Raw genomic sequence first — 27,410 nt, forward strand, 5'->3', positions numbered from 1 at the left:
CAGGAAATTTGGAATGCATGACCTTTAACCCCTCCCAACAACATTGAATTGTATGTTGTGTACAAAGGTGAGACTCCAATCCCTTCAATAGTGATGTTAATGGCAAAGGTAGTTACTAGTAATAATACACCTAAAAATGTGATATACTCGTAGAAGAGAATTTTTTTGTAAAGCAAAATATGGAAAAGAACCTTATAAGACTAATGACACTTGGGTGGTTATAGAGATGTTTGTTACCGAGGAAGACATTGATGCCCCTCTAAACAAAATGCTATTTAGGCTAACATTTTATGCAATAAAAAGGTTTATCTTGATTGGGAATGGAAGTCCGTAAATTCATTAATTTTAGGTCATATTTTAAGGAGGTAATGCTATGTAGGTTAAAAAGTGTAGGTATGGCACATTGACATGCTTTCTTGGTTAAAAGCAACATGTAAGCATGGTGCTTTGCCAACCTTGACACCAATACATATCACTTTAAAAACCAAGCTAATATAATCTTGTTGTTCACGTTAAAAACCTAGAAAGAGAATGTCACTAACAATGGCAAAATATTACCAATAATCATTGTAATTCCCTTCACTGATCACTTGAGAATCACACTTCTCTATATATTTGTTTATACTAATGAATGTATATCTTTAATTTAAAAAGGAAAGGAAAAGAGATGATAACAATTGCACAAAGATGATGACAATGCAACAAATGATAACTGAGGATAGTTTATGCTAAAACATAGTATTTTATTTATATTATTAGATGGTTTGTAGGAAATTAGGAAGTGCAAATAACCAAATAACCATGATATATAAGTCTATTGGTGATTGAAATTCTTGTCTTTACATAATAAAACCTCGAGATCACCATGATCAAACATTGTCCCCCCTATCCATCTCGTTCTCTACATCATAACAAAATATACCTATCATCTGAATGAAATCAAATATTATTAGTGGGCTTTAGGGTCCGTTCACAATGGGGTTGGACAAGACAGTATGGCTGAAATTGTATTGACAAGAAAAGTGTGGAAAAAGGAGGTGCCTTTCCTCATTTGCTCTAATACATTGGAAATAGATAGAAGCATCATGAGCTAGTAATCAACCTCATGCAATCATCTAGTGTTTCCTCTAAACATTTAAGGGAAAATGGCATTCTAATCATTTATACCATGATTGCTTCAATCTTTGGTATTTATATATACACACATATATAATACTAAACAAATTGAAACTCTTGATCAACGACTTACAATCCTCTATCGAGTTGAGAGATATGTTGTTGAAATCAAATGTTTTAATTTAGGACTTAAAAAATGACAATTAATGTCGGATTGATCTTCTAATTATGATATGGTGAAGGCGAATTAATGGAGGAAGAATAATTAGTTTTAATTAGGCAGATTTCTCTTTAGAACTCTTAAATTTAGGAAACACAACTTGGAAGACCTTTGATGCCATAAATGATCCAAAGAGTGGTGCAAGCCAATACACAAGCAAATGCTCCCAATTGTTATGTTTGTTGTTCACGTACGCCCAAGCAAACGCCTACAAAAATATAACACATTAAATTAACAAAGCAAGAGGTAGGTACTCACATACACACACATATACACATATACACATATACACATATACACATACATACATACACATGTACTATATGTGCACATATTTACATACATGAAAATGTGTGTGTGGAACATATGTATACCACACGTACACACTTGTATATACATAGCACATTAACTTTTTTGTACAAAAACATAGTTGTCCTCACATGAGCCGGGTTCAAGGATGGCCCTGTAAATCCTGCGCCGAGTATAATCACGACATAAGTCGCCAAGATTATTATCCAAGTCTTCAAAACTGGACTTCTCGGCCCTTTGAGGACCGCAAAGAGAATGGAAAATGTTATCATAAAGGTCAACACAAATTCAGCTAGTGCTCCTCTATTCAAGTCCACCATCAATCGAGGTCCACGAAGTAGATGCTTATATGCCGGAGGTATCAACTCTTTCACTGCAAGCACACCTCCCACAGCTCCAACAGCCTAGAAAGTGATTCGAATAAAATCTTTCATCAAGAAAAATATTTAGTTCCCATTAGTAGGCACTTGTCAACTACCTGCCATTAATCAACAACCTTTATGTGGTGCATAATTTCTTGGCCAATCCTAGAAGAATCGACCATCGGCCAATATGTGGCCATAGTTACTTGAAGAAAATACATCAAGAAATATTTGTACTGGCGAGATCACAAGATTTCTTGGCCAATCCTAGAATAATCGACCATCGGCCAATATGTGGCAATAGTTACTTGAAGAAAATACATCAAGAAATATTTGTACTAGTGAGATCACAAGATGATGAGTTTGATTGACAAGTGATCTTAAACAAGTGCACATTGGCAATCTATAAGTCATGGTATTTTGTTCTTATGATGTCTAGTTTAGAGTATCCCTTTGTCCAATATTGTCTATTTCTGCCTCCATGCCTTTAAGTGAACTGGTTAAGGTCTTGCCAAGATGCATAAACCATCATCGGCCAGAACCAACTTTGTGAATGCAAAATAGCAGCCTCTTATGTCGACTCAAGTCATGTGTGTATGAAATTGTATATCACTTACATGACTGCACATATTCTATTTCTAAGCACAAACTATAATCGCATTAATTGGGTGGGGCTTCATGTAAAATAAGACCTTACGTTGTCTCACATAGTAATGTATATTGCATGTATGACATGTAGACGGATGGATCCATGCATATGTTTGGATGTATAGCATTGTCAATGCATGTGTATGGTTGTGTGTGTATATATATATAGCAGTGTACATCTATGCATGTATGACATGATTGTCGACGATGCATATATGCATATGTTTTGTATGTAAAGATAGCATTGTAGATGCATGTGTGTATGGTTGGATGAATAGCAGTGTACATGTATGCATGTATGTATCATGTATGTATGTATGCATGTATGTATCATGTATGTATGTATGCATGTGTGTATGTATGTATACATACATTGTACATAATGCATGCAAGCATGCATGTGTATGTACATGATAAACACAATGGCAATGTTTTTTTGTATAAAACTTGTGTTCCCAGACATGTTACATTGATCAATACCTGGGCTGGATATCGTGCGGCTATGGTGAAGAGGGTGTCTTTACTGGTGCCGACGGAATAAAAGGCAAGAACAGGGGAGGGGTTCCAGAGGGCACCGCCGAGGACAAAGCCAAGCCAGCTGAAGAGGAAGATGTTGAAGGCAAGCAACCCCATTACAATAGGGAACTCGTAGATCCCGTGCCGAAGCCCCAACAATGATACCACCAACACAGCAACCGGTCGCATGAAGGCGATATAGATGACCCAAAGGAATGTGATGGCTGAATCTGTAATAGCTAGCTTCACCAATCCCATCTTTTTACCTCTAGGGATTGCCCAGACCAAGCAGCAGTTCAAAGACAGCAGCAAAACCCTAAAACCCTAAACACAAGATGGATTGTAGTGAGGGTTTAGATCTTGCAGCTTTATATGAAATATGCTTTTTATGGAGGCCACCACCACCCTCTTCCCCTCTCTGTCTCTGTCTCTCAGTGTCTCCATTTATAGTTTATATATATAGAATTTGGTACTCATCACAAGCTTGAAGGTACCTACACTCTAATGCCAAATGCATGACACACATCACATTACATATGCCTTCTCTTTCAATCACTTTTGCCTTCACCAAATGCCCCCTTCCCGGAACATGTCCATCATATAAATGGATTAAAACACTCGTGGCAATTGAAGCTTTTTTGTACTATCGTAAGTAACTGCATTCGCACCATTATGGTGGACGAGCTATCTCCTCTTATGCCCCCCCCCCCCCCCCCCCCAGATGCTTTAATATGTCCATCGACACTCTCCAACAAAGTTGGTAGAACATCTCGAGAGAAAAAGAGTGTGCCACAAAAAGGAGAGTGCCTTGTCATATTGGAATCGTTTACTACTTATGATGGAAAACGACATTAACTTTTAGAAACCCTTTGAGCTTATCAAAAGGCCATGGGTTTGGAATTAACTCATGCTCACACCCTACTATCAAGTAAAATGTGACTCAAAAGGTGTGTCAATGCCTTGTCATATTGGAATCATTTACTTATGCGATAAAATGACATTACCTTTTAGCAACCCTTTGAAGTTATCAAAGAGCCATAGTTTTGGAATTGACTCATACTCTACCATCGAGCACAATGTTACTCAAATGATGAGATACAACGAAAGTCAGACGGTATTGTTTAAGATTTGAATGAAGTACAAACAAATAATTTAGCAAGAAAAATTGTCACAATGCCATACCTTCAGCTTACAAATTTGTTAGACAAATCGAAAACAAAATAGATAGGAAAAGATATGGGTCTACCTCTCCCTAAACATATTGCTTTGTAGAGTATTTAAATATTGAATTTGCACTTGTGCCTAATACATAACTAGCGCAATTTGCTCTCAGTCTTTGTTGGTTGTTAATTCCCCTATGGGATCTTCGAAAAGAAGCAATGATTGATAGAAATAAGGATTATACACTTAAAAATTCGTGAAAAGAATGGAAAGGTGGAGATCAAACTATGTCGGATGAAAACCATCAAAGTCCCATCAATAACAATGATAAAGCAGGCAACACTGACAATCAATGACATAAAAAGTTCATAACTTCTTCAGTAGCTCTCTTCTGTGTAAAAATGGATAAACAAAAAGATCATCTCTTTCTGTCTTCAGAGAGGTCTCATGTTAGAATCAAACTGTATCCACAGTCAGTATGCACAGTCACATTGATCATTTTGGTGACATGAGAGTAAGTTTATGTAGGCATCTCCTTAACACAATCATAAGAGTTTCCTTGCAAAAAGGCATTGAAGACTAACCAGAGATTGTGGGGAAACCCACATCCTAAAATAAAGATACCAATAGAAAAAGGCTTCTTATTGTGAACTATGGAAAACCTGAGGAGAAGGGATTAGGTATTATGCAGTTCATATGTGATGCAAAAGCACAGTTCACAGCTCTGGCTGAAGAAACGGATTGGAATTTCAACTGATTCATACTCGTTCTTTATTAGACACCCATTGTTGAAATGTGCTCTGGCATTCTCTTCCCCATTAAGAGAGAATAAAGAAAAGCCCTTAAAAACAATACATAGCAAAAAAAATTCCATGAGATACCATAGATCCCTGCATGCCCATCAAATTGCAAGTTAGTTGTTACAATAAAACCAGTGGCATTGCATCTGTTATATTGCACAATGGCAACTGGTCCCATTAATCAGACCAGAGAAACTGCCTTGAAATTAATGACCAAGACACACCATTCCTGTCCTTACTCTGGTGTCCAAAAATGATCTAACCAAGTACAACATAACAAAATCATTTGGAATCTAATGTCCATAATTATCAAATGCGTGCCATCATTAGTACAACATAACAAAATCATCTGGAATCTAATGTCCATAATTATCAAATGTGTGCCATCATTAGTAGCAAAATTCCAAGCATCCAAATTTGGTTCACTTCCTAGATTTCTTTGGAGGTGCCTCATCTTCGTCGTCATCCTCATATTCGTCATCATCTTCTTCGTCATCATCCTCATCTTCATCTTCCTCGTCGTCGTCATCATCCTCCTCGTTGTCATCTCCTTCACCTTCACCTTCAACTTCTCCACCTTCATCCTCATCACCTTCTTCCCCACCTTCCTCATCATCATCACTCTCATCTTCCTCGTCACCTTCTTCATCTTCATCTTCATCTTCATCCTCATCGTCGTCTTCATCTTTCTTAGCCATCAGTAACCATTCAGAAAACGGATACTTCGAAACCGTATCGGCAATATCTGGTGCAGGAATCTCCTTAACAATGTTGACTCCAGCCTTCTCTGATGTGTTGTCTTCCTGCATGGTTCAATGCTCTTATTTTTGTAAAGACTAGGGTATAATAAGATCCTAAAAGATATACGAAAAAGATGAGTCAAAAGAACGCTGTATAGTTCAATGCTCTTTCTCTCTGCCTTTCTCTATATCGCCTGCTGTTTGAGATCAAGTTTAAGCCAACAATTTTTCAGAACTACCCACCTCAAGAAGGGTTTATGTTCTTTTGGGTTCCATAGGTCACCCACGACTTGGGGAGGATGTACAGATCCGGATCTATGTATTTGCAGGCATGAGAGAGAGAGACTAGGGTATAATAAGATCCTAAAAGATATACGAAAAAGATGAGTCAAAAGAACGCTGTATAGTTCAATGCTCTTTCTCTGTGCCTTTCTCTATATCGGCTGCCATTTGAGATCAAGTTTGAGCCACCTCAAGAAGGGTTTATGTTCTTTTAGGTTCCATAGATCACCCAAGACTTGGTGAGGATATACAGATCCGGATCTATGTATTTGCATGCATGAGAAAGAGAGAGAGAGAGAGAGAGAGAGAGAGAGAGAGAGAGAGAGAGAGAGAGAACAGCACACTAATACACAGCCTGAAGTATGTCAGCAAGGTTGGCAACCGACATTGCTGAAAAAACACCAAGCTTACTCACAGGTTAAAGAGAAAATCATATTCCCAGGCTAGAATAAGTAAATTTATGCAAGAAAATCATTTTTTTGCTACAGTCTATGTTGTAGATAAAATTTCCTAAACATTCACATGCAACAATTTCCTAAATTCATGCAAGATAAACACTTTTTTACTACACTTTATGTTGTAGATAAAATTTCCTAAACATTCAGATGCAACAATCAATGCAGAAAATAACATATATGAGGGTTTCATAGTTTATGGGTTTACTTCACAGTTTTTTCCATAACCTCTTTTTCTACAAATTTCCTTCCTTACATATTATCTAAAAATCCCATACAGGAAGAGAAACATTGCCGTACATAATTTTCAAACAGGCTGGTAGTTGAAAATATTTCCACGTAGGAAACATGTTAAAAATGAACAGTAAGCATTGTCATTGAAGGTCCATGAATTTCGATGAGTATACTCTTGACATATTTTCTAGTTTTATGGTACTGTTTTACTTTAGACAAATATAACTGTTTGACATTGCCGTACATAATTTTCAAACAGGCTGGTAGTTGAAAATATTTCCACATAGGAAACATGTTAAAAATGAACAGTAAGCATTGTCATTGAAGGTCCATGAATTTCGATGAGTATACTCTTGACATATTTTCTTGTTTTATGGTACTGTTTTACTTTAGACAAATGTAACTGTTTGTAATAGTAATGAATTTTCTAATTCTTTCATTAGTCAAGAAAAAGATAATGGAACTACAGGATATCTCAACTTTCTTTAATTAGTTTCAAATGGCCTCTGGTTCAACGTGCTATATATCTCAGCAAGGAAAATATAGACAATGGTAACATGCTGACAACTAGACAGCAGAATCATTCAAAACTATGGATGATGGCAGGAAATCACAAAACTAAAAACTTAAACTCAGACCAAAAAACCCTTACTTGATTGGAACACTATATACATTCTTGAATGTTTGAAATAAAGGTACACAAATATTACCTCATTGACTATATTCTTGAGGAGGAGAAGCGATGAATTGTAACAAATGTTGGACAAAAAGGAACCAAGAAAAGCCTGAATAAAGAGGTTTTCAAAGATATTCTTTATGCCTAGTTGCAGTTCCATGACAGCCATAGCTAAATCCATACCCAGAAGTTTCCTGGAAAAAGTCAATTTAAAATTATAATCTCATAGAATTTCACAAACCAAACGAAGAGGATGAGACAGAACTTGGCTAACTGTTAGATGCAAGTTTACTTTACAAAGCATTTAGAAGCAATAATAATCTCGTGGGAAATCCAAAAATCACATTATTTAATATTCAAATAAAGTAGAAGACGACACAATATTTGCTGTAACTAAGTTGCAAATATTCTATGAAAAACAGACAAAAGGATAACAGTCAAGGAAATTTTTAAATTTTAACAGAAAATCACAAAACGAAAGAGAAGATGGCAAATGTTGGCTAAATAAATGCTGTGGGTCTGCTATTAAGGCACTCAAAATGCATAATCTTACGAAAATTCAAATTATTTGGACATGGAAATGGATTAACCACACATATCAAAATTTATGAGCCAACCAAATGAGAATATACGCAGAACTTGGACAAATCTAAGTTGCAGAGTAAATGTAAGACGCAGTCAGCAGGCCTAATATATCACTGAAATTGAGACTTTTGAACATTAGATGGCAGAAAATCATAGAGTTTGAAATGTAAAGACTGATATGACATAACTAAGCCACATAGCTGAAAACTTGTTGTGAAGGCATTCAGAAGGTATAATCTACGGATATTTAAAACATATGAATATGGGAATTCAGAGAACACCCAGTTTGATATTCGAAAAAACAAATAAAGGAAAAGATGCAGTAGAATCAGGCTAAATGTAGGCTATAAGTTCGCCAGGAAAAAAAAAACAGTCAGAAAGTATAATCTCAACTGAAGTTCGAAAGATTAGAGCAGTGAGAGTGCCGAAAATCACACAGGTTGAAATGTGAAAGATGGAGCAGAAGATTCACAACTTTTGGCTGAGTTTTGGGCTGAAATCTCATTGAAAAAAAACAAAAAGAGGTTAATCGGAAGGAATATCTCTAACCGAGCATTGAAAAAAACTGAGCATACGAATGCAGAAATCAATGCCGAGCAAGGGAGGACATTAAACACAATAGGTCAAATTTATTCTCAGTTGAGAAAAGGGGGGGGGGGGGAGAGGAAGCTTGCTTACCAACTGTGGAGGAAACCCTAATTCACTGCAGAAAAAGAGAGAGAGAGAGAGAGAGAGAGAGAGAGAGAGAGAGAGAGAACCAAAGAAACAGAGGCAGACAGACAGACAGACGCGCGAAAGAATAGTGGCTCTGAGCTTCGTATGAAAGACTGAGTTTTGGTTTCACACTAGGACGGACAAAACGAGGGGGGGGGGGGGGGTGGGGGGGGGGCAGAGATGGGCACGAGTCTCTCTCCCTCTCTCAACTCACGTGCTCTCAAACCCCTTTACAAACACATTGTGTACTTACTTACATACTTACTACCCACCACTAGTTGTAGCAGTAGCGTTGGTAATAGATGTCAGTTTGTACTACTAACTACTACATATTACCACCACTGCTGCTACTAAGTAGTTGGTCGTACTACCTACTTGTACTCATATCACTCACTTGGATCTTAACGTCAAACACATGCATCTCGAACCCGAGATCGTGTATTGTCCTCTACCCCCCTGCATAACGTACCTGATGCCCCGAGCGCCCCACAACCTCTCTTTGTGTACCTCCATCCGCAACCTTCGTGCTTGGGGCTTCATAGCATCGCTCCTCTCTGTCGTTGCTCTCCTCCGCACGCACTTGTCGGTTCCCTCGAATCGCAGCATGATCTCCTGCACACATGCCCGCTTTGTCTAGATTGCAAGCCCAACGAAGTTCGAGTTTATGTGTGACTCGGGTGTTAAAAAATTATTGTTACTGCCTGCCCGTCCCCTCCTCAATGTTTGTGTTGGTCGCGATGCATGATCTTGTCCATCACCTTGCGGTTTTAGTCAACACGTATTTCCTTCGCAATACATTATGCCATCTTTGGTGGTGTCTGATGGCATTACCCATGCCTTTGTATTTATGCCACCACGTTTTCCATGATTCCCTTTTTCACAACCATCCTTTATGTTGCATATCTCGATTTTTGTCCACAAAGCATAAAAAATTTGCAATCATATAGCTTCTTCATTATGCTATCACATAAATAAAATATAAATGTGGGAAAATCCACTACACACAATGCAATCTTATGTCCCTTTTTGTCTCTTTTGTTATCATTTACATCGAAAGGACAGGTGTGTGTATATATATATATATCCAATGCACTTCATATGTTAACTTTTGTGTATAGGTTCTTGGTAGGGGCTTTATGTTTGTGACCATTGTACGAATTTATAAACAAGGCATTCCTTGTTATGCACTAGTAAGGAGGGTTTTCGTAGTTTATGTGGCCAATGATTTGCAACATTTAACAAACAAATAAAATATATATGACCCGTTATAAAACAAGTTATTTTGAGGATGATTTTGAAGCCATGACTCTATAGCCTCAACATGCAGCATAGTGTTGATTGAAATACACTCTTACATACCTTCAATATGTTCAATGCCTTCTTTTATAAGGTTTAGCCCATTGTGCTTGCCAACAATAAATTACAAGAAGTTATAAATCATATAGTAGATGGTCTTTGTATAGACCTTAATTTACTCTTTATTGTCAAATTTCAATTGTTTATGGAGAGGTAGGTTTGAACATGACACACAAAATGAGATTTTCAATCCATTACAAACAAGACTTGGTTAAGATGACAAAGTACACTCGTACAATATCTAATATATATAGAGTACCATTGATATGATTGATCCACAATTTACGATGTACAATGAATGTCTCATCATATTGAGCTTTGGACCCTTGCTATTCACACATTTACTATTATGTCACATCACATACATAAAACTGCCATTGCTCTTGCAATCTTGGAGTGAACTTGATCACAATAGATTACATAGTTCAAATTTAGTATTTTTTCTCGACAAGGATATATCATCATATCCCCATAGCATAGTTGCGATTTGGTGAAATTTGGTGGCACAAACAATGCAAACAAGTGTCATACATCCAAAGCAGCAACGGTCGAGTCATTTAAGCAAATGGAATTATTGTTGTTTCTCTCTCTCTCTCTCTCTCTCTCTCTCTCTCTCATAAATATTCATGATCCTTCTATGACAATTCACAACATTATATTCACCCGAGTCTCGATAATTAACGGTTGTTTGTTTGATGGTGATTGGCCATATTCAACACTTTCAATTGTAGTGACAATATTCTAGTGAGATCTCTCACTCTCCTATTTTCACTTTCACTCCTACGAGTTTTTAACAATTACAATAGATGAAACAATATACACATATTACAATATACTTTAAGGAAACAATAACCCAAAATAATGAATAACTAACATACCTTCATGCACACATCCATGTATAAATACAGTTAGCGTAGCATGGCCACACATTGACTCTTCACCAACCCACTAATCCCACCACGCTAGTCATAGCCCATTATGCCATCCTATGCATGGCACACAAATTCATACATCATAGTCATCACAATATGTTGATTGGGGGGTTGTAGTGGGCATATCCGTTGATAATATTCCCTTCCAAACATTTAAGTTTATGCAAACAAAGTGATATACAATACTTATTGTTGAGTGAAACTAAAAAAGAGCATTTAAGACTTGTAATTGATTAAAGGTCTAACAATCACTTATCTCTAGCACATTTCTAATGTGAGGTTAAGGAAGCAACTCCACTCACTTGATAGTTACTTCGCCCAAGTTTTGTGCTTCTCTAATCAACTCGTGAGCTTTACAAGTTAACAACTGGAATACTCACTAAAGAATATGGAATCATGTAATCATGAATATGATCTTTCTACTCTCTTTGAGAGTTATGATGGGTAATTACTAATACCTATAAAAGTGATACTTATATCTTTAGTCAATGTGTCCCTTTATTGGGAGATGTAATTTTATTTCCAAACATGCCCATTTATCTATCCCAAAATTTTTACAAAATCACATGTTTACTTTACATGTCCTCTTTGAACATTAACTAGCACAATACTTCCTTATTTGAATGAGTTTGATGTTCAAATGCTTGAACAATGATGTCCCACAAATTACCCAATATGCATGCACCATCAAGTGGACAAAGTGACTTGATGCATATGGATAACTTGACATGAGGTGGTTCACTTTGGGAAAAAGGTAGTTAGAGTTCCAAACCATCTTTTAGAGAAATGACCATTCTCTAATATGCTCCAAGGAAGATTGCAAATGGCAATAATAAAAATATGTTTTACCGTGGATAACATGTAGAAATGTCTATCAATGGTCATTCTTCATTTGAAGGGTCCAAAAAAAATGGAAGTGCATAACTTTTGGTTTGACTTGAAAACCATAGGGGTGAAAACCACTTCATACATAGATGGATTTATGACATCCATGGGGGACCAATCACAATAGATATATTTTCAACATCTATGAGAGAACAATTTGTGATCTATGAGATTGGACCTAGCCCATGGCAAGCATCGAACTTAGGTTCTCTCAAATGAATGAATTTGACGATGCAATGTAAGCCATCATACCTTTACGAGGGGGAAGGAATAATAGTAGACATCTTCACGAATCACATCTATAGCAATTGTGTGGGTTTAGCTAACAATCAAGGATATCTACAACGTATATAAAAACACGACTATTAACAAGAAAGACAATGTTCACATGCATGAGCACACGAAGCATCGGAGATATTTAGTTATACATAATAGATGATCGGGTGGGTGAGTAGCTCCCACGTTGGATCTTGATAAGCGTTTAACTGTCAGATAAAAGTTACTTCCAGTTGGCGATGAAGTTGTTTGCAAGACAGTGTGAACATTCGGAAGAAAGGGCACAAGCATGTGTGTGTATGCAAGACTATCTACAATTACGATGGCAACTAAAAACATGAACATTCACCGGGGACATGAGCTGAAAATTCCAATGAGGTTATTAGGGGGCCGATGTTACGATGATGGCGAGGCGAATTGGACCTCCAAGTGGGAGTGTGCGATTGGTCGATTTAGGGCTCTTCAGTCTTTTGTACGAATATAGACACACACATACACATACACATACACATACCCATACGCATACACATACGCATACGCACACGCACACGCACACGCACACGCATACACATACATATACGCACACGCACACGCATATGCATATGCATATGAGGTTGAAATTCCAATGAGGTTATCAGGGGGCCGATGTTACGATGATGGCGAGGCGAATTGAACCTCCAAGTGGGAGTGTGCGATTGGTCGATTTAGGGCTCTTCAATCTTTTGTATGAATATAGACACACACATACACATACACATACACATACACATACACATACCCATACGCATACGCATACGCATACGCATACGCACACGCATACACATACATATACGCACACACATACACATACATATACGCATACGCATATGCACACGCATATGCATACGCATACACATACACATACACATACACATACACATACACATGTGCATATACACATACACACGCACACATTAAAAAAAAAAAACAAAAAAACAAAAGGGAATTTTTTGAAAGGCTTCTAACGATGACCCTCCTCCCTCCTCCTGTTCAAAATCGTGTTATTTTTTTTGTTTGTTTATTTTGTTTGGTCTGATTCTGTGGTGCCCTAGTGTGGCGACAGATCAAAAGCGGTGGCGCGCCAAGCACAGCCAGCGACAGACAGGAGCAGGAGCAGGAGCAGGAGCAGGAGGTGCTGCCATGGACTACTTGCAGTCTCAGCAATTGCAGAAGAAGCTGCGCTCTCACATCTCCCCGTCTAACGGCAGAGACCAGCTCCTCGATCGTAAACCACACTTCCCTGCAGCTGCCCTCGACGGCCTTGCGTCAGGTACTTTCCATCCGTCCATCCATCTTTCTGTCATATGCGTATATGTATAGGTCTACGCCTCTCGCAGTTATTCTGGTTTAGATTGGTTTTTGCGTGATTTCTTTGGTTTTTTGAACGCTTTGTATATGCGTTTGACCGTCATAGCATCCGTGAGAGCTTCCCATGCAAAATACATTTCCTTTGGTCATAACAGATATTAGTTTCGTGATTGATCACGTGATTGGCGTTAGACGTGGTGGAGTCTATGCTTTTGGTTTCATTTCAATCCCAAATTTACGGGACAGATAAAAAGTCTATTCATAAGTGCTCTCTTATCTATGAAGAAATTCATTCATATCCGTAAACTTCCAGACCATTATCTCAGCCGCTATTTTATGCTTTCAAGTGACGATTTTGAGAGGCATATCATATTAACCAGTTACAATAATGATAAGAATGGAATTTAGTGTGATGTTTACTGGTACTGTGCATATACATGTGGTTGGTTATTAGTTGATGAATTTGAGTGCACACAAATGTTTCCTAAATCGATATAACAACACAAATAATGAAAGTGTCACCTGTTATAGCGCATAAAATAATTGAATGACCTTAACGACCAAGGTGATTCACTGTTCATAACCAACCAGTATTGTGCATACAAAAATGAATTGACCAAAAGTCCAACCTGAGAACTGGACAATATTTTAAAATTATGAATATTTGAAAGACTAGCCTGAAGACTGGATGATGATTTAAAACCATGTAGTATTGTGCTAAACAACATGACTGAGCAAAACCCTTGGTGACATAATTAAAATAATGTAGATTCACTGTTTAGTGTAGTGCATAAACACATGAATGGCGAAAGGCTAAGTGGTGATTCCAAACTATGTAGTATTGTGTCAAATGACCTAAAATTCGATGATGATGCAGAACCAATGGTTTCTAAATCTAAATAATTCTCTAATTATATTGTAATAATTAATTCAAGGAGCTGGAATTTATTTAACTTTGAAAGAAATTTTTACAAAGATATAATCCCTAAGACACAGAATAAATGTTTTGTAGCAGACAAGGAGTCACTTTCAACAGGTGTAGGAAGCAAAACAAAGGCTTGCCTCAAATTCTTCAGGTTTTTAGTCCTTCCACCATAATTAAAATTTCAATTTTTAATTTATAAATATTGCTTTTAAGCATGAAATCATAAGTTCCTGAGCTGGTAACATTGTAATAATTTAAAATGAAATTTTAAATATATTCAAAATTTGCTCGTGTAATTTTAGCAGGTGCTCTTGGCTTAGTATTAAATGAAGTTCTATTCTGAATTTCCACTCCCCTACCTCTTTATTGTGGTTTGATTAATGTCAATTATTGTAATATCACCATTGTGATTGTGTAAATGCATCTTACTCTATGTTACTGTAAGAATCAACATACTGAAGACAAAGAAAGCGTAAAAATAATATTGTACATGTTTGAACAGATTTTGGACATATTATGCCAAATTTATCATCAAATCTTGAAATAGATAGACAGGTAAGTAGGTATTAGATATACAGATAGATAGGGACATCTATTTTCATGTGGTGCTTAGGTTTGGCCAAGCCTTTATGAGCACCCATGTCTTAAGCATGCTAATGTTTTGTTGAATTCTTCATCAATGAGCAATAACAGAAGAGGGAAACCACATGATCAAAGTCTTCTATTATTTTCTTGCAAACACTTTGAATATTCACGGGTCTGGCTCTGTTTGATCTAGTAATAAATAGTAATGATAATACTTGATTGAGAGGAATGGAATGAAAATAGCACAAATATACTTGACATTTATTCCTGATTGGTATGCTTATTAATATACGGTAGTGTGCTTCACATAAACTAGATCAATTCCTATTCTATTGATGAACATTTTTAGCAAACAAACTTTTGAAGCTTAGGTCTAGAACAGCTGGTAGGAAACAACTACTAGTGAATAATATAAAGAAAATTTCCTAAGCTTAATTTGTCTGTGATTACTGTCCCTTGTTGGATTGCAAATCAACTTCATTCAACATTTAAAGGCAATAAAGTGACTCTGAAACTGTTCTGTAGAGCACATATTCTCTAAGAATCTTAGAGTTGCATAGCCATTGGTTATCCCAGTGAATCTATGTCCAATTGAGAGATCATGTGCATATAAGTCTGGAAGATTTCTCTAGCATAATATCAATCTGCATGCTTGAAGGGCATCCAAGTTTATAAAAGCCCTATTCCTCTATTTCCTCTATTCCTCTATTCCTCTATCCCCATCTCCCTCAACTTAATCAGAAACCTTAATAAAAGAAGAATATGAAAAAGTTATAGTGGAATTGAATAACTTTGCTAGCTCTTGTCTCTGCACTCTTCTTGTGACTATTTGATAAGAGTACAATGTTCCACTGGATGATTCTGTGAATCTGTAAAAGCCTACATGATTTTGCTAAAAAACTTGCAGAAATTCGTTTCCATGCATTTGCCATCCTTTAACCCTGTATATCTTTGGATTCACATGCCACACAATTGGTCTGCAGATCTACTAAACCCATGCTCAAGTATGAAGGCATATCCCCTGAGTATAGGACAATTGTAGAACTTTTCCATGTCCGTGGAAACCTCACAAACCACAATTTTAATCATGAAAATTAGGAGCTCCACAATCATATCTCTGGTATGTATAAAATTTTGAGTAGCTTATACCATAATGATTGTGTTTCTTTCACACGCACAGTTTCTTAATAGCTCTTCTTTCTCTCTAACGTATCTGCTGTAAAGTAAGAAATAAGTGGAGAGTAGGCTTAAATGATGCTGATATGCATGGCCACCCTACTACTACAAAGAAGTTTGATATTGTGTGATCGACAGAGAGGTAGACTGCTATTTGAAGAGTCACTAAATGTACTGAGAAACCTGCTTCAAAACATATGAATGGATAGTTACAGCCAACAGATTAAAGAGGATATTGGCAAAGCTTATACAGCCTGGCAACAAACTTGTGACACACAACATGCTATTCTAGGATGATGTGATGAGTATCGAGAGCTTACAGCTCATTTACACAAAAATAAAGAAAAGAATGATGTAGTCTTCACCAAGTAACATATCACCCCGTTTGAAGGCAACTCTTCATTGTTGTTCAAAATCACGTAAGATGATTGCCCCTTTGGCCGTGTAACAGACATTAGAATTACAATATGAGCTAGGAGGAATGTACATGTATCCCAATGGATAAATTTAGATGCATCTGCTCACACCCTAACTTGTGTATAAGTACACCATCTCTGTGCTCAATTTGAATGAAGGGTTGTAGCCTTCCCAAGATCCTATACAGCAATCTCACTCTACCTGATCCTCTTTGGGGGCTCAGATTGTTTACACCATCTATAACAGGAATCCAACTGTACCCAAAAGCTGGCACAATGAACTATTTGCAAAACATATGCGTGCCAGAGTCGAAGATTACCTCTACTTTTCAAAATGTTTGCTTTAAGACCCCTATTTTAGTTGCTCATTGTAGGTTTTAGTGAACTCCAGATGTGCAAGCTTCTCCTTCTCATCAGCTGCTTGGTATTTGCATGCAGTCCATCTTTGTGATATCTGCACAAGAGCGATGTTGTTGCACAATGAAATGCCTATTTTGAATCTTTGTAAGTCCTGGAGGCGAAGAAAGTGTTGTACTACATTAATTTCCTCATCTTCAAGCTTCTGGGGCCCTTCATTTTCTGCTTTCTTCAATTTGTAAGCCCGTGGCCCAGTACTTTTGTAGTCGAGGAAATGCATTCACTTCTAATTTTGTACTTCTTTTAGAGGACCTGGTTGAAGATATCAAAGTACAGTGATCGTCAAATTTTGTAGTATACTCCAAGGACCTGTCAACAACATTTTGTATATACTTCTAAGGACTGGGCAAGCAAAATTCTCAATCCTGAGACTAGGAGGTAGTAGCTATAAATAGAACTACTAGGAAGAGAGGGATAGCTTTGTCACTATCCTTCACAGGCGAAATATCACTGATGGGGTCCATAGACAATATAAAAGCGATTTTCGTATGGGTTCCAATGACAATCACCTATTGTGTAGAGAGAAAGGGGGATTGTGAACTACCTCATCTAAACATTGATTTTGACCACCTGTTAGTGATAGATAGAGAGAGTTTAGGGTTTAGGGTTTAGAGAATAAGCATTGATTATTCTATATAATATAATATTGTATTTGAAGCTAACGTTGTTTCCTTATCATTTTACAGTACATCGGGATGTCCATATGGAGAAGATTGCCATTTTGCGCATTATGTGCCTGGTGGTCTAGCATCTGTTGCATTTACTCAGCCAACTTCTCATGTTGTGCGAACTGGGTCCATAAAAGGTTCACTGCCTTCTTATCAAGGAGCTGCATTAGATGGCCAAAAACCATGTAAAAGGGTCAACATTGGAACTGCACATCAAGAAAAAGAAATAAGGAAATTTAACAGCTCTTTCCAAGTTCTGGAGAGGGCTTTGGATGGATTCTCACAAGGGCCATCCACTGAAGGCTACAAGATGAGATTATGCAAGAACCTGCAGAGTCCAGAAGGCTGTCGATTTGGCGAAAAGTGCTACTTTGCACATGGAGAGGAAGAGGTGAGGAGAGCTAATGGTAGTACAGCTAGCAGCATAAGAGAGCCAGCAGTTGGTGCCGCTGCATCTTTTGGATCTGTATCAACTGCAAAAATAAGCATAGATGCATCTCTTGCAGGTCTTATAATTGGAAAAGCAGGTACCAATGCAAAGGCTATATGTAGGGCAACTGGTGCAAAACTCTTTGTGAAGGATCATGAATCAGACTTGAATCTGAGGAATATAGAGATGGAAGGCTCATTTGATCAGATTCAACGTGCTAGTACGATGGTAAGAGAATTGCTTGTGCAAATGGATATTACGACAACTAAACCTGGAGGTGTTGGCACACCCAATTTCAAGACGAAGTTGTGTGAAAACTTTGCGAAGGGTTCTTGCACATACGGCGATAGATGCCATTTTGCACATGGGTTGGATGAGCTGCGTGTAACGGTTTCTCAGTAATTCTGAGTCATGAGTTAGCCATTGCTTTGTATGCACTACTGGATATAATTTCTGATGCAATGCAATTTTAGATTTACGCTGCTTAGAGAGAGAGAGAGAGAGAGAGAGAGAGAGAGAGAGAGAGAGAGAGAGAGAGAGAGAGAGAGATTCTTTTATTTCATCATGCTCTGCGTTATTATTTATCTATTTACTTCTCCCATGGAAAGTTGCTTTTTCTTCAACATGTTTTTTTTCTCATAATCTATTTAATACAGAAAATTTTAGTCAGGTAAACAGAAAAACAATTAATTTGCAAAGGGGGTTCCTCTCCTTTATTAAAACATACAAATAAAAAAATCATGTGAAAATCAATGGTAAGAGGATTGCAATGCCAGTGCCATAGCTGAATGTTCTTAGACATAATCATACGAGCAAGTATTCCTTCCTATTTTCTCTGATAAATGAGACTTCATTCCACTGAAAGCAACGCATGAAAAGTATATTCTAGCTAGTGATATTGACATTTTTGATGGGTTTGAAATGTGGTGTAATGTTTGTTATGTTACAAAAAATAGTCAAGGACCAAGGTGAGGGATTATTTTTTTATGGAAATTCAAGAACGTAGCATATTACTGTAGTAGCTTTGTGAAAACACACTATAAGCTTCAAAATTTTGCAAGTAATTGGCACACAAATCTGAGTTGTCAATTTGATCTGTATTTTAGAATTGACTCTTTATGAAATACACTACCTTGAAATAGATGAGTCGAGCCTTCTAAAACAAATTTGTTATATGCTTGGTAAGTACAATTTATGCTTAAAGTATGTAAGTGGGTTATTGTGTGTTTTGTAAGCAAAAATGGAGAATTAAAGAATAATGTTGCACGTAACATGACATGTGAAGATACCGACATTGATACAAAAGAATATTGTGAAGACAAGAGAAAGGGAATGCAATAGGGTTAGTGCAAGATCTTAAATTATTTGATGACCCCAATGTGAAATATGGGATAATCTCTTTGTAATAGAACTATAAATGTCACTTTTGTGCCTTTCTAGTTTTGGTTCATAATCTTTCGATATTCTCTTCCTTTTTAACCCAAGTTCTCTCTCTCTCTCTCTCTCTCTCTCTCTCTCTCTCTCCCCCCCCCCCCCCCCCCCCTTGCTTGTGAGTGATTGTTGTTATGTGCTCTTTTATCTAAATCCTAACCACTCTTTCTCTTTTGTGTGTTGCAGTGACCCCATTAATTGAAGTGTGGTTGGTCTTATTGCTCGTAATGGTTTTACTTGCATATGTGTCTAATGCTCAAGTCTATGTGAGGTAATAGTGAGCTTCTTAGTAAGGTCATTGCTTTCAAGAAAGGTGCACTAGAGTTCGCAAAGGTTAAGGTAAACAAGGTTAATGGCTCGATAATGATTGATAATCACTCTCACGTTTCTTGTCATCGGTAGGGTATATGATGCCTTAGACCCTCCTACTACAATGTTTGCGTGGAGGCATCACTCCGCCAATACAAAGATGTGCTCAGTGAGGACACCTTGAGCTAGCACAATGTGTTTTGTTGGTTGTATTGATTTTTTAAATTTAGATTTTAGGCATAAAAATAACAATCTAAAATTTGAAAAGAAGGTAATAGCATGAATAAAGGTCGGATTCCTCATTTGTTCATTACGAAGTTATATAATGTTGCAATTTAGTCATTGCGAACAGGTATATCTTTGGCTTGTTTGTACCAAGATCTCATGAATTACCCTCCCTGATGTAGAGAATGTGTTTAATAGAATGTCAAAATTTCCTAGTCTTCAATGGTGGTGATGGTGTGTGTTTGTGTGTGTACGTCTTATATGAAGCTTTATGGTTTTTGCCAATCTAAGGAAGTATATATGAAGCTTTATCCTATGATTTTAATAAATGAGCTTGACATTGCGGAGTTGTCACATTCTATAGAGGATATCATGACCTCCCCTCCATAATGTAGTCAAAGTTTTAGGTGTGTAAAGTGTGGATAGAATGGTTTTAGTGGCAAATTCAAGTAGAGCGTCATATCTTAGTGATACTTTAACTATTCTAGTTTACACACATGCTTGCATTTGGTGACGATTGACCATGGAGTTCGTGCATATCACCAACTTCCATTGTAAACAAAGCTCTCACTTGAATTTCAAAAAGATATTATGCAGTCATGATATATTGCTAGTCATTGATAATATTTTTATGTATGTTACTTATGAATTTCCTATTGAATAGGTAGTTTGGGTGTTATTGGTATGGTGGGAAATAAAATCTTTTAACAAATTAAATTCTTGTGAAGTACGTGTTGTACTTACGGAAAGCTTTGAGAGATTCCGTAGGTTCCAAGATCAATCCAAACATCGAGATTTGAAAGCTCACGAAAAACATGGTATCCAGTCTCTAAAATCTAGGGAGCAACGAATGCCTATTTTATGTCAATGGCCTCTAAATTACACCCCAAGATTTGATGGAATTTAGGCTAAAATAGTGTAGATTGTAGTTTGTCTCAATAAAGTTAACATGCCTATTCCCCAGAGTGCTATTATGTTCTTAAACAATTGGATTTCCATATGAATATTAAGGATTTGAAAAACGAGCCCAATGGGGAATCTTTGAATTTAATCATATTTTCTCTCACTACCCTTGTTTCCTCGTATCCAAGTCTAATATTCAATACTTTTATAATGTGTCAAATCTAAATGGGATGCAGCCCTCAATGCAAATGAAAATAACCTTCTAATAGTCGCAATAAGTAAGTGAAACTTATTTATAGATGAGCTCAAAAGTGTACACACTTTTAGTCGGATGCGTATGTTCGTCGATACGACGCCTACAATGAAATGAATAATAAACAAGTAAGAAGTAATTTATAAGCCTATTGTAACATACAACATACACATTTGTATCATTTTCAAAGTAGGGTCTTTTGTCGGTGGATTGTAAATAATTCCCAATGACTTTTTTCTTTCACAATACAAAAAAGGGATGTAAATAATTCCAAAAGGAAAATATTCTCTTCCTATTTATATGTAAGATGGGTCCTTTGTTGACAAGTAAAATAGATGTTGTCACGGAGACTAAGGGTGAGCCGATGATTAGTAGAGAGGCAAAACTAGACAACAAGGTGGATTGTTGCGAGTGCCAAGCATTGGGGTGGGGGAGGTGTATCCCATGTAGGCGCTACGTATCATGTTGCTCTCATGGAATAACAAGTTAGTGGTTGGCGGGGTGGTGGATCAATTATCTGGTTAGTGGACGGATGGCGATGAACCTTGATGAGCATTCCACTCCCTAGGGGCAAGTAGAGATACTTATTACTTGGGCTACAATGGCAGCCAATTTCATACATACATATACATATACATATACATATACATACATACATACATACATACATACATACATACATACATACATACATACATACATACATACATACATACATACATACATATACATATATGAATACATACACGGATACATACATAGACATATATGATATATCAATATGTAATGTAGTGGATAAACACCATATATATATATACATATCCCTGTCTCTGTCTCTGTCTCTGTTCCTGTCTTTTGCCTTTTATCCTGACCATGGCAGCTGTGAGCTCAGTACAGTGTGATCTGTCTTCTATGCATCTATATGCAGATCTCCTCTAGCTTCTCACAACTTGTTCTTTTGCATACCCCCCCCCCTTCCCCCCATTTTTGGGGTTGGTTTCAGAGGTTCTCTCTCTGTTTCCTGCTTTTTCCACTACCTTAGATCTATTTACAACAAGGTGGGAATCCTTACAAAACGCTTACCACTCGATTTCTCCGCTCTTTGAGGTGTTTCTAGGGTTTTGTGGATTCTCAGCTTTCTAGGGTTTAGGGTTGAGATAAATATGAAAGAGAGGGGAGGTAAGCTGTTTGATGCTTTCTCATCAGAGAAGATGTCCAAAATGCTCCCTTTAGCATTGTCGGTGCTTGCCCTGTTCTCACTCTTCTTTTACCTTGGGAGTATTTATGGCTCTAGTAAGGATCAGGTCGTCGAGAATGTGGTTGCTGGAACTGATGTGAAAGCATCCGAATGCAGCAGGCCTGGTTCAAATCTGAAGCTGACCCTGCAGGAGTTCAAGTCCTGCAACATATCACTTCAAGACTATACCCCATGCACTGATCCTGCCGTAAGTCCCTCTGTTTCATCTTCTTACTTCTCTTGTAATCATGTTAGTTCTCGTTATCGAGGCAGTTTTGGTAATTTTCTTAGTCTTTGTAATAGTGGTACTTCTCTTGAAATTGTGTTAGATACTGTTATTGTGCTAGTTCCAGTATCAATCATGTTAGTTCTCCTGTACTGTTATTACTGGTGAACTGATGATGTAATTGTGACCTCAAGCAATGGTATGTGTAGAGATGGCGAAAATATGATAGGAATCGAATGGCATTTCGAGAACGCCACTGTCCTCCTCCATCTGAGAGGATAGATTGCCTAATACCTCCACCTGAGGGCTACAAAATACCCATCCTATGGCCTCGCAGTAGGGATGAATGCTGGTACAGGTGAGGTTTTCCAGCCCAAATTTGTACAGATTAATGAACGGTTGATGCAAATTTTCATTTAAAATGAATGAAATAATTCACACATGGTTTAGGCACAATGTTCCAAAAACTTTTTTTGCTTTTAATGTATGAAATCATAGGAAGTTATGAGAAAACACCTTAAATTTGTAGCAATTTTCACAATGTTCCTAAAATTTCCCTTGCTTTATCGTAGGTAATTATGAGCAAGTTCTACAATTCTTAGAATTTTAGCAGAAAATGCATAGTTTTCTATGAGATTTTGTTCACTTGATAAATGTCTGAGTGAGGGGTTAAATTTTCAACCAGCATTTTACTGAACCAAGAGATATTTTTCTGAAATACCACTTTGACTCAACAATTTGCTTAAACAAACCAGTTAAAAGGTTGGTTTAAATCTCAGCTTTTAATGTGCCAAGTCTTTACGTGGTGGTGGGCTGCAGGAATGTGCCTTACAATTGGATTAATGAGATCAAAGCAAACCAGAGATGGATGCAGAAGGAAGGGGAGAAGTTCTTCTTTCCTGGAGGAGGTACGATGTTTCCTAATGGCGTCGATGAATATCTGAATCAGATGGAGGAACTCCTTCCAGAAATGAAAGATGGGACCATCCGAACTGCGCTCGATACTGGATGTGGGGTTCGTTTCTTCTTCTTTTCAGAAGCATCGAAAAGGGACTTTGGTTTTATCCCAACAGTTTTTATATAAGCCCAAATAGGTATTTTTATTCTGAACTTATGTCTTTATTTTAATTTAGGTGGCTAGTTGGGGGGGATATCTCTTGGAACGAGGGATATTGACCATGTCCTTAGCTCCTCGAGATAATCATGAAGCCCAAGTGCAATTTGCTCTTGAAAGAGGAATACCTGCCATGCTAGGAGTGATCTCCACTCAACGATTACCATACCCTGCTAATGCTTTTGATATGGCTCATTGTTCTCGATGCCTTATCCCATGGACTGACTATGGTAGGTTGTGCATATGCTATTCCCCTGTAGGCTTTTATATTTTTCATTAATAGAGCGTTTATCATTTTCTTCAACAATTGGATGTCAGGTGGTGTTAATCTACTTGAGGTTGATAGGGTTCTTCGTCCCGGAGGCTTTTGGGTGCTCTCAGGGCCCCCAGTCAATTACGAGGTTCACTGGAAAGGGTGGGATTCAACTGAGGAAAAGCAGAGATCCAATCTTGAAAAGCTTCAAGATCTTCTCCACCGGATGTGCTATACACAATATGCTATGAAAGGTGACATTGCAATCTGGCAAAAGCCTGTGGATGATAAATGCTATAATAACCGTCAAGAGGATATCATCCCACCTCTTTGTGATGACAGCATTGATCCAGATGCAGCATGGTAGGTTATGCAATTTGTTTCTTGCATGTTTCCTGAAGAACGTGCTAGTTTATGCTTAATGAATGGACATTAGTGTCTCACATTTGTGATATATCAATGAATGGCTTACATATATCATAGGTATGTTCCTGTGCGTCCTTGCATCGTGAAAACAAGCTTAGCATTCCAGCATCTCGGAGTAGGACAGACACCAAAATGGCCAGGCCGCTTGAATGAAGCTCCAGAAAGGGCAAAGCTATTTTCTGGTGGTAGCCAGGGTGGCTTTAAGAAGGATACTAGAATATGGCAAAGTGTCGTAAACTACTATAAGAGTATACTTCCGGAGCTAAAGACTAACAAGCTAAGGAATGTAATGGATATGAACACGAAGTATGGTGGCTTTGCAGCAGCATTAATTAACAACCCTGTGTGGGTGATGAATGTAGTATCTTCATATGCTGCAAATTCTCTTGGTGTCATTTATGACCGTGGATTGATCGGGACAGTGAATGATTGGTTGGTCTTCTGTTTTTTTCTTTGCAATTGCTTGAATAATGTGTAGCAAGAGGCTCAACTTAACCTGTGTGTTCAGGTGTGAGGCATTTTCAACCTATCCCCGGACTTATGACCTGCTTCATGTTGATGGTCTTTTCACTTCCGAGAGCCACAGGTACTTTGTTTTGTCTATGTTACCTTGATAAAAGATTTACAATGACGGTGCACAACATTTTTATTTGATAGTTTTAATAACCGTGTTAAAAAACTGAAGATCTATTAAAATATTTTCACATCTGATTTTATGTTTTAATAAATTTAAGTAGGTTTATCCTCTCTAACCGGAAAGCCAACACACAATGCTTTAGCATGAGTGTATTACACAATGTCTATATCCTAGTGCCTCATACTAGTTTTACTCGTTTGAAGCGTCATTGTGTATAGTTGTCAGTATGAGTTGAACTAGACCGAGTTTGACTTGCATATGTATTTATTTCCTATCTGCTCAACAGGTGCGAGATGAAGTATGTGCTCCTTGAGATGGATCGTATCTTGAGACCTGAAGGGTATGTGATAGTCCGTGATGCGCCAAATTTCATTAATGATGTGTCCACACTCGGAGAAGCAATGCGGTGGAAATGCAAGAAACACCCGACGGAGAAAGCTGACAACAATGCTGAACAAATTCTTGTATGTCAGAAGACATTTTGGAGATCACCAGATGATAAGCTGTAAGAAAAGAAAAGAAAGTTTTAGCAGCTATTTATTTCCCTTGTCAGGTTGACACTAGTTTGAGTGCATCATAAAAGTGGATATGGTCTGCCAACATTATACACAATGACGTAAGCAGGAGCAGTTACATCCCCCTGATTATTTGATTTATTGGTAGCCCATGAAAATGGGTTACTTTCTGATCAATTATGAAGAATTGCTTGTCATGTAATGACATTAGTAGGAAAACATAATTGATTGGAGATAATTAAGAAGATTATGTGGAAACTTATTGTCAAAAGTTACAAGTATTTTGGAGCAAACAATTTGAAATTAACAGATGTGAAAATATAGGAATGCCATCGACTTAATCAATTTCATGGGTCAGTACTTAAAAAAGGTGTGTTGGGTGGGTTGGCATTAAAGGAGAGGGCAAGGTGATGTTCTATGATGAACAAATAGATTGATTTCCTACATCCCTTGATGGATCTATGTCTTTGGCCCATGGGAGGGGCATTGATAAAAGAACAAGGAATCAGCAAAATAAAACCTTTATGGAGAGAACGAGACATATAAATGAAGAGACATGCATTTTTTTATGGAGATTTATGTACACAAATATTGTAGAGTAAGTTGGAGTTGAGAAATGGGACAGAGGCTTTCATTCTTGGGTGCCCGGTGTTTTCTTGATATTTAAGTGGGTTTGGTGAGCTAATTGGTTATAGGTGGTTGATGCATCACAAATATTACTGTAGGTTGGCTTGCTTTGATGATTCGATTTCCATTTTTTATTTCTGTAACCAATACTAATGACGATAATTATCTATGGTTGTTTGGTCTTGGCCACACTAGTTTCAAAAGTATTACAGGTTGGTGATTCTGTATTTGATATAAAGCTTTAAATCCCTCGAATAAGCAGATTAGGTGGTTGAATTTTATAATAAAGATAAACTTGCTTTCAAACTTTTTATTGGGAAAATGCTTCTACCAACATTTTCTAGATGCACTGCCCAGATCATGTGCTTTGAAAAAATAAACAATCATTAGGCTAGATATGGAATCATAAAATTTTGCACTCAATTACTACAAACTTTAGAAAAAGGCGCAAAGGGAGCACAGATTTTAAAAAGTTGGGTCTCTTCAAAGGAAAATCAGCAGCATATTATTTGATTATTTTTGTAACACAATATGTTGCTTCTGAAGGAAGGCCAATAGAATATTTCCATCCAATATGTCAATAATTTGTAAGCATTATAATTTGATTTTTATGCTTCGAAATTTATTATATTACATTGGCTAATTAATTTGAATGTTAAGAAGATAAAAAGCCCATGTTTGTTGTTATTCTTCAGATTTGTCTTAAGTTACATGCGTCTTCTTATAAACTAGTGAAATCAATATTGGTATTCTAGTGTCAAAGTAACTAATATATTAGTAGTCATGCCATTATGCACTATAACGTTTAGTACTCTCTAAAAGGCGCAACAGTATGTTTCTAATGCGCAAAAAACTTCTTTCTAAAATGTGACTTCTTCCTAATGCGTAAAAAACTTCCAATAATAAGAAGATGATAATACCTTAAAGATACCCAAATAATGCATCACATATGCATCACCTTTTCGAATCAATCATGTAGCTTTCTTAATCTCATTGTATAATTCAAGAAATAAGAATATCACA

General features: G+C 37.2%; 4 protein-coding genes across 5 annotated transcripts; 2 read left to right on the forward strand and 2 right to left on the reverse strand.

The window, feature by feature from the left end:
- Positions 1 to 813: 813 nt before the first annotated feature.
- LOC147856378 (aquaporin SIP1-1-like) lies at positions 814 to 3,715 on the reverse strand. Its single transcript, XM_087329023.1, has 3 exons — positions 3,136 to 3,715; positions 1,777 to 2,049; positions 814 to 1,544 (listed from the first exon to the last, which is right to left on the reverse strand). The coding sequence occupies exons 1-3, from the start codon at positions 3,427 to 3,429 to the stop codon at positions 1,392 to 1,394; spliced, it is 720 nt and encodes a 239-aa protein (XP_087185149.1). The 5' UTR covers positions 3,430 to 3,715; the 3' UTR covers positions 814 to 1,391.
- A 1,497-nt stretch (positions 3,716 to 5,212) lies between these two features.
- On the reverse strand, positions 5,213 to 8,916 carry LOC147856379 (uncharacterized). Its single transcript, XM_087329785.1, has 3 exons — positions 8,783 to 8,916; positions 7,554 to 7,713; positions 5,213 to 5,935 (listed from the first exon to the last, which is right to left on the reverse strand). Exons 2-3 carry the CDS (start codon positions 7,698 to 7,700, stop codon positions 5,555 to 5,557), a joined length of 528 nt encoding a protein of 175 aa, XP_087185911.1. The 5' UTR covers positions 7,701 to 7,713; positions 8,783 to 8,916; the 3' UTR covers positions 5,213 to 5,554.
- Positions 8,917 to 13,310: 4,394 nt separating this feature from the next.
- On the forward strand, positions 13,311 to 18,707 carry LOC147856380 (KH domain-containing protein / zinc finger (CCCH type) family protein). Of its 2 annotated transcripts, none has more exons than XM_087329883.1 (3): positions 13,311 to 13,576; positions 14,627 to 14,690; positions 17,820 to 18,707. In XM_087329883.1, the coding sequence occupies exons 1-3, from the start codon at positions 13,447 to 13,449 to the stop codon at positions 18,631 to 18,633; spliced, it is 1,008 nt and encodes a 335-aa protein (XP_087186009.1). In that variant the 5' UTR covers positions 13,311 to 13,446; the 3' UTR covers positions 18,634 to 18,707. The 2 variants fall into 2 exon arrangements, with proteins under 2 accessions (XP_087186009.1, XP_087186010.1); XM_087329884.1 differs by having other exon boundaries at positions 13,312 to 13,576; positions 14,630 to 14,690.
- A 3,631-nt stretch (positions 18,708 to 22,338) lies between these two features.
- LOC147856381 (putative methyltransferase PMT21) lies at positions 22,339 to 26,018 on the forward strand. The gene is made up of 8 exons (XM_087329596.1): positions 22,339 to 22,797; positions 23,025 to 23,173; positions 23,635 to 23,830; positions 23,949 to 24,159; positions 24,248 to 24,545; positions 24,666 to 25,040; positions 25,117 to 25,194; positions 25,532 to 26,018. Exons 1-8 carry the CDS (start codon positions 22,516 to 22,518, stop codon positions 25,752 to 25,754), a joined length of 1,812 nt encoding a protein of 603 aa, XP_087185722.1. The 5' UTR covers positions 22,339 to 22,515; the 3' UTR covers positions 25,755 to 26,018.
- Positions 26,019 to 27,410: the final 1,392 nt, after the last annotated feature.

This window comes from Azolla caroliniana, unplaced genomic scaffold, assembly GCF_043228905.1.
Source record: "Azolla caroliniana isolate FFs.n. ecotype wild unplaced genomic scaffold, voAzoCaro1.0.p SCAF_13, whole genome shotgun sequence".
Classification (NCBI taxonomy): Eukaryota; Viridiplantae; Streptophyta; class Polypodiopsida; order Salviniales; family Salviniaceae; genus Azolla; species Azolla caroliniana.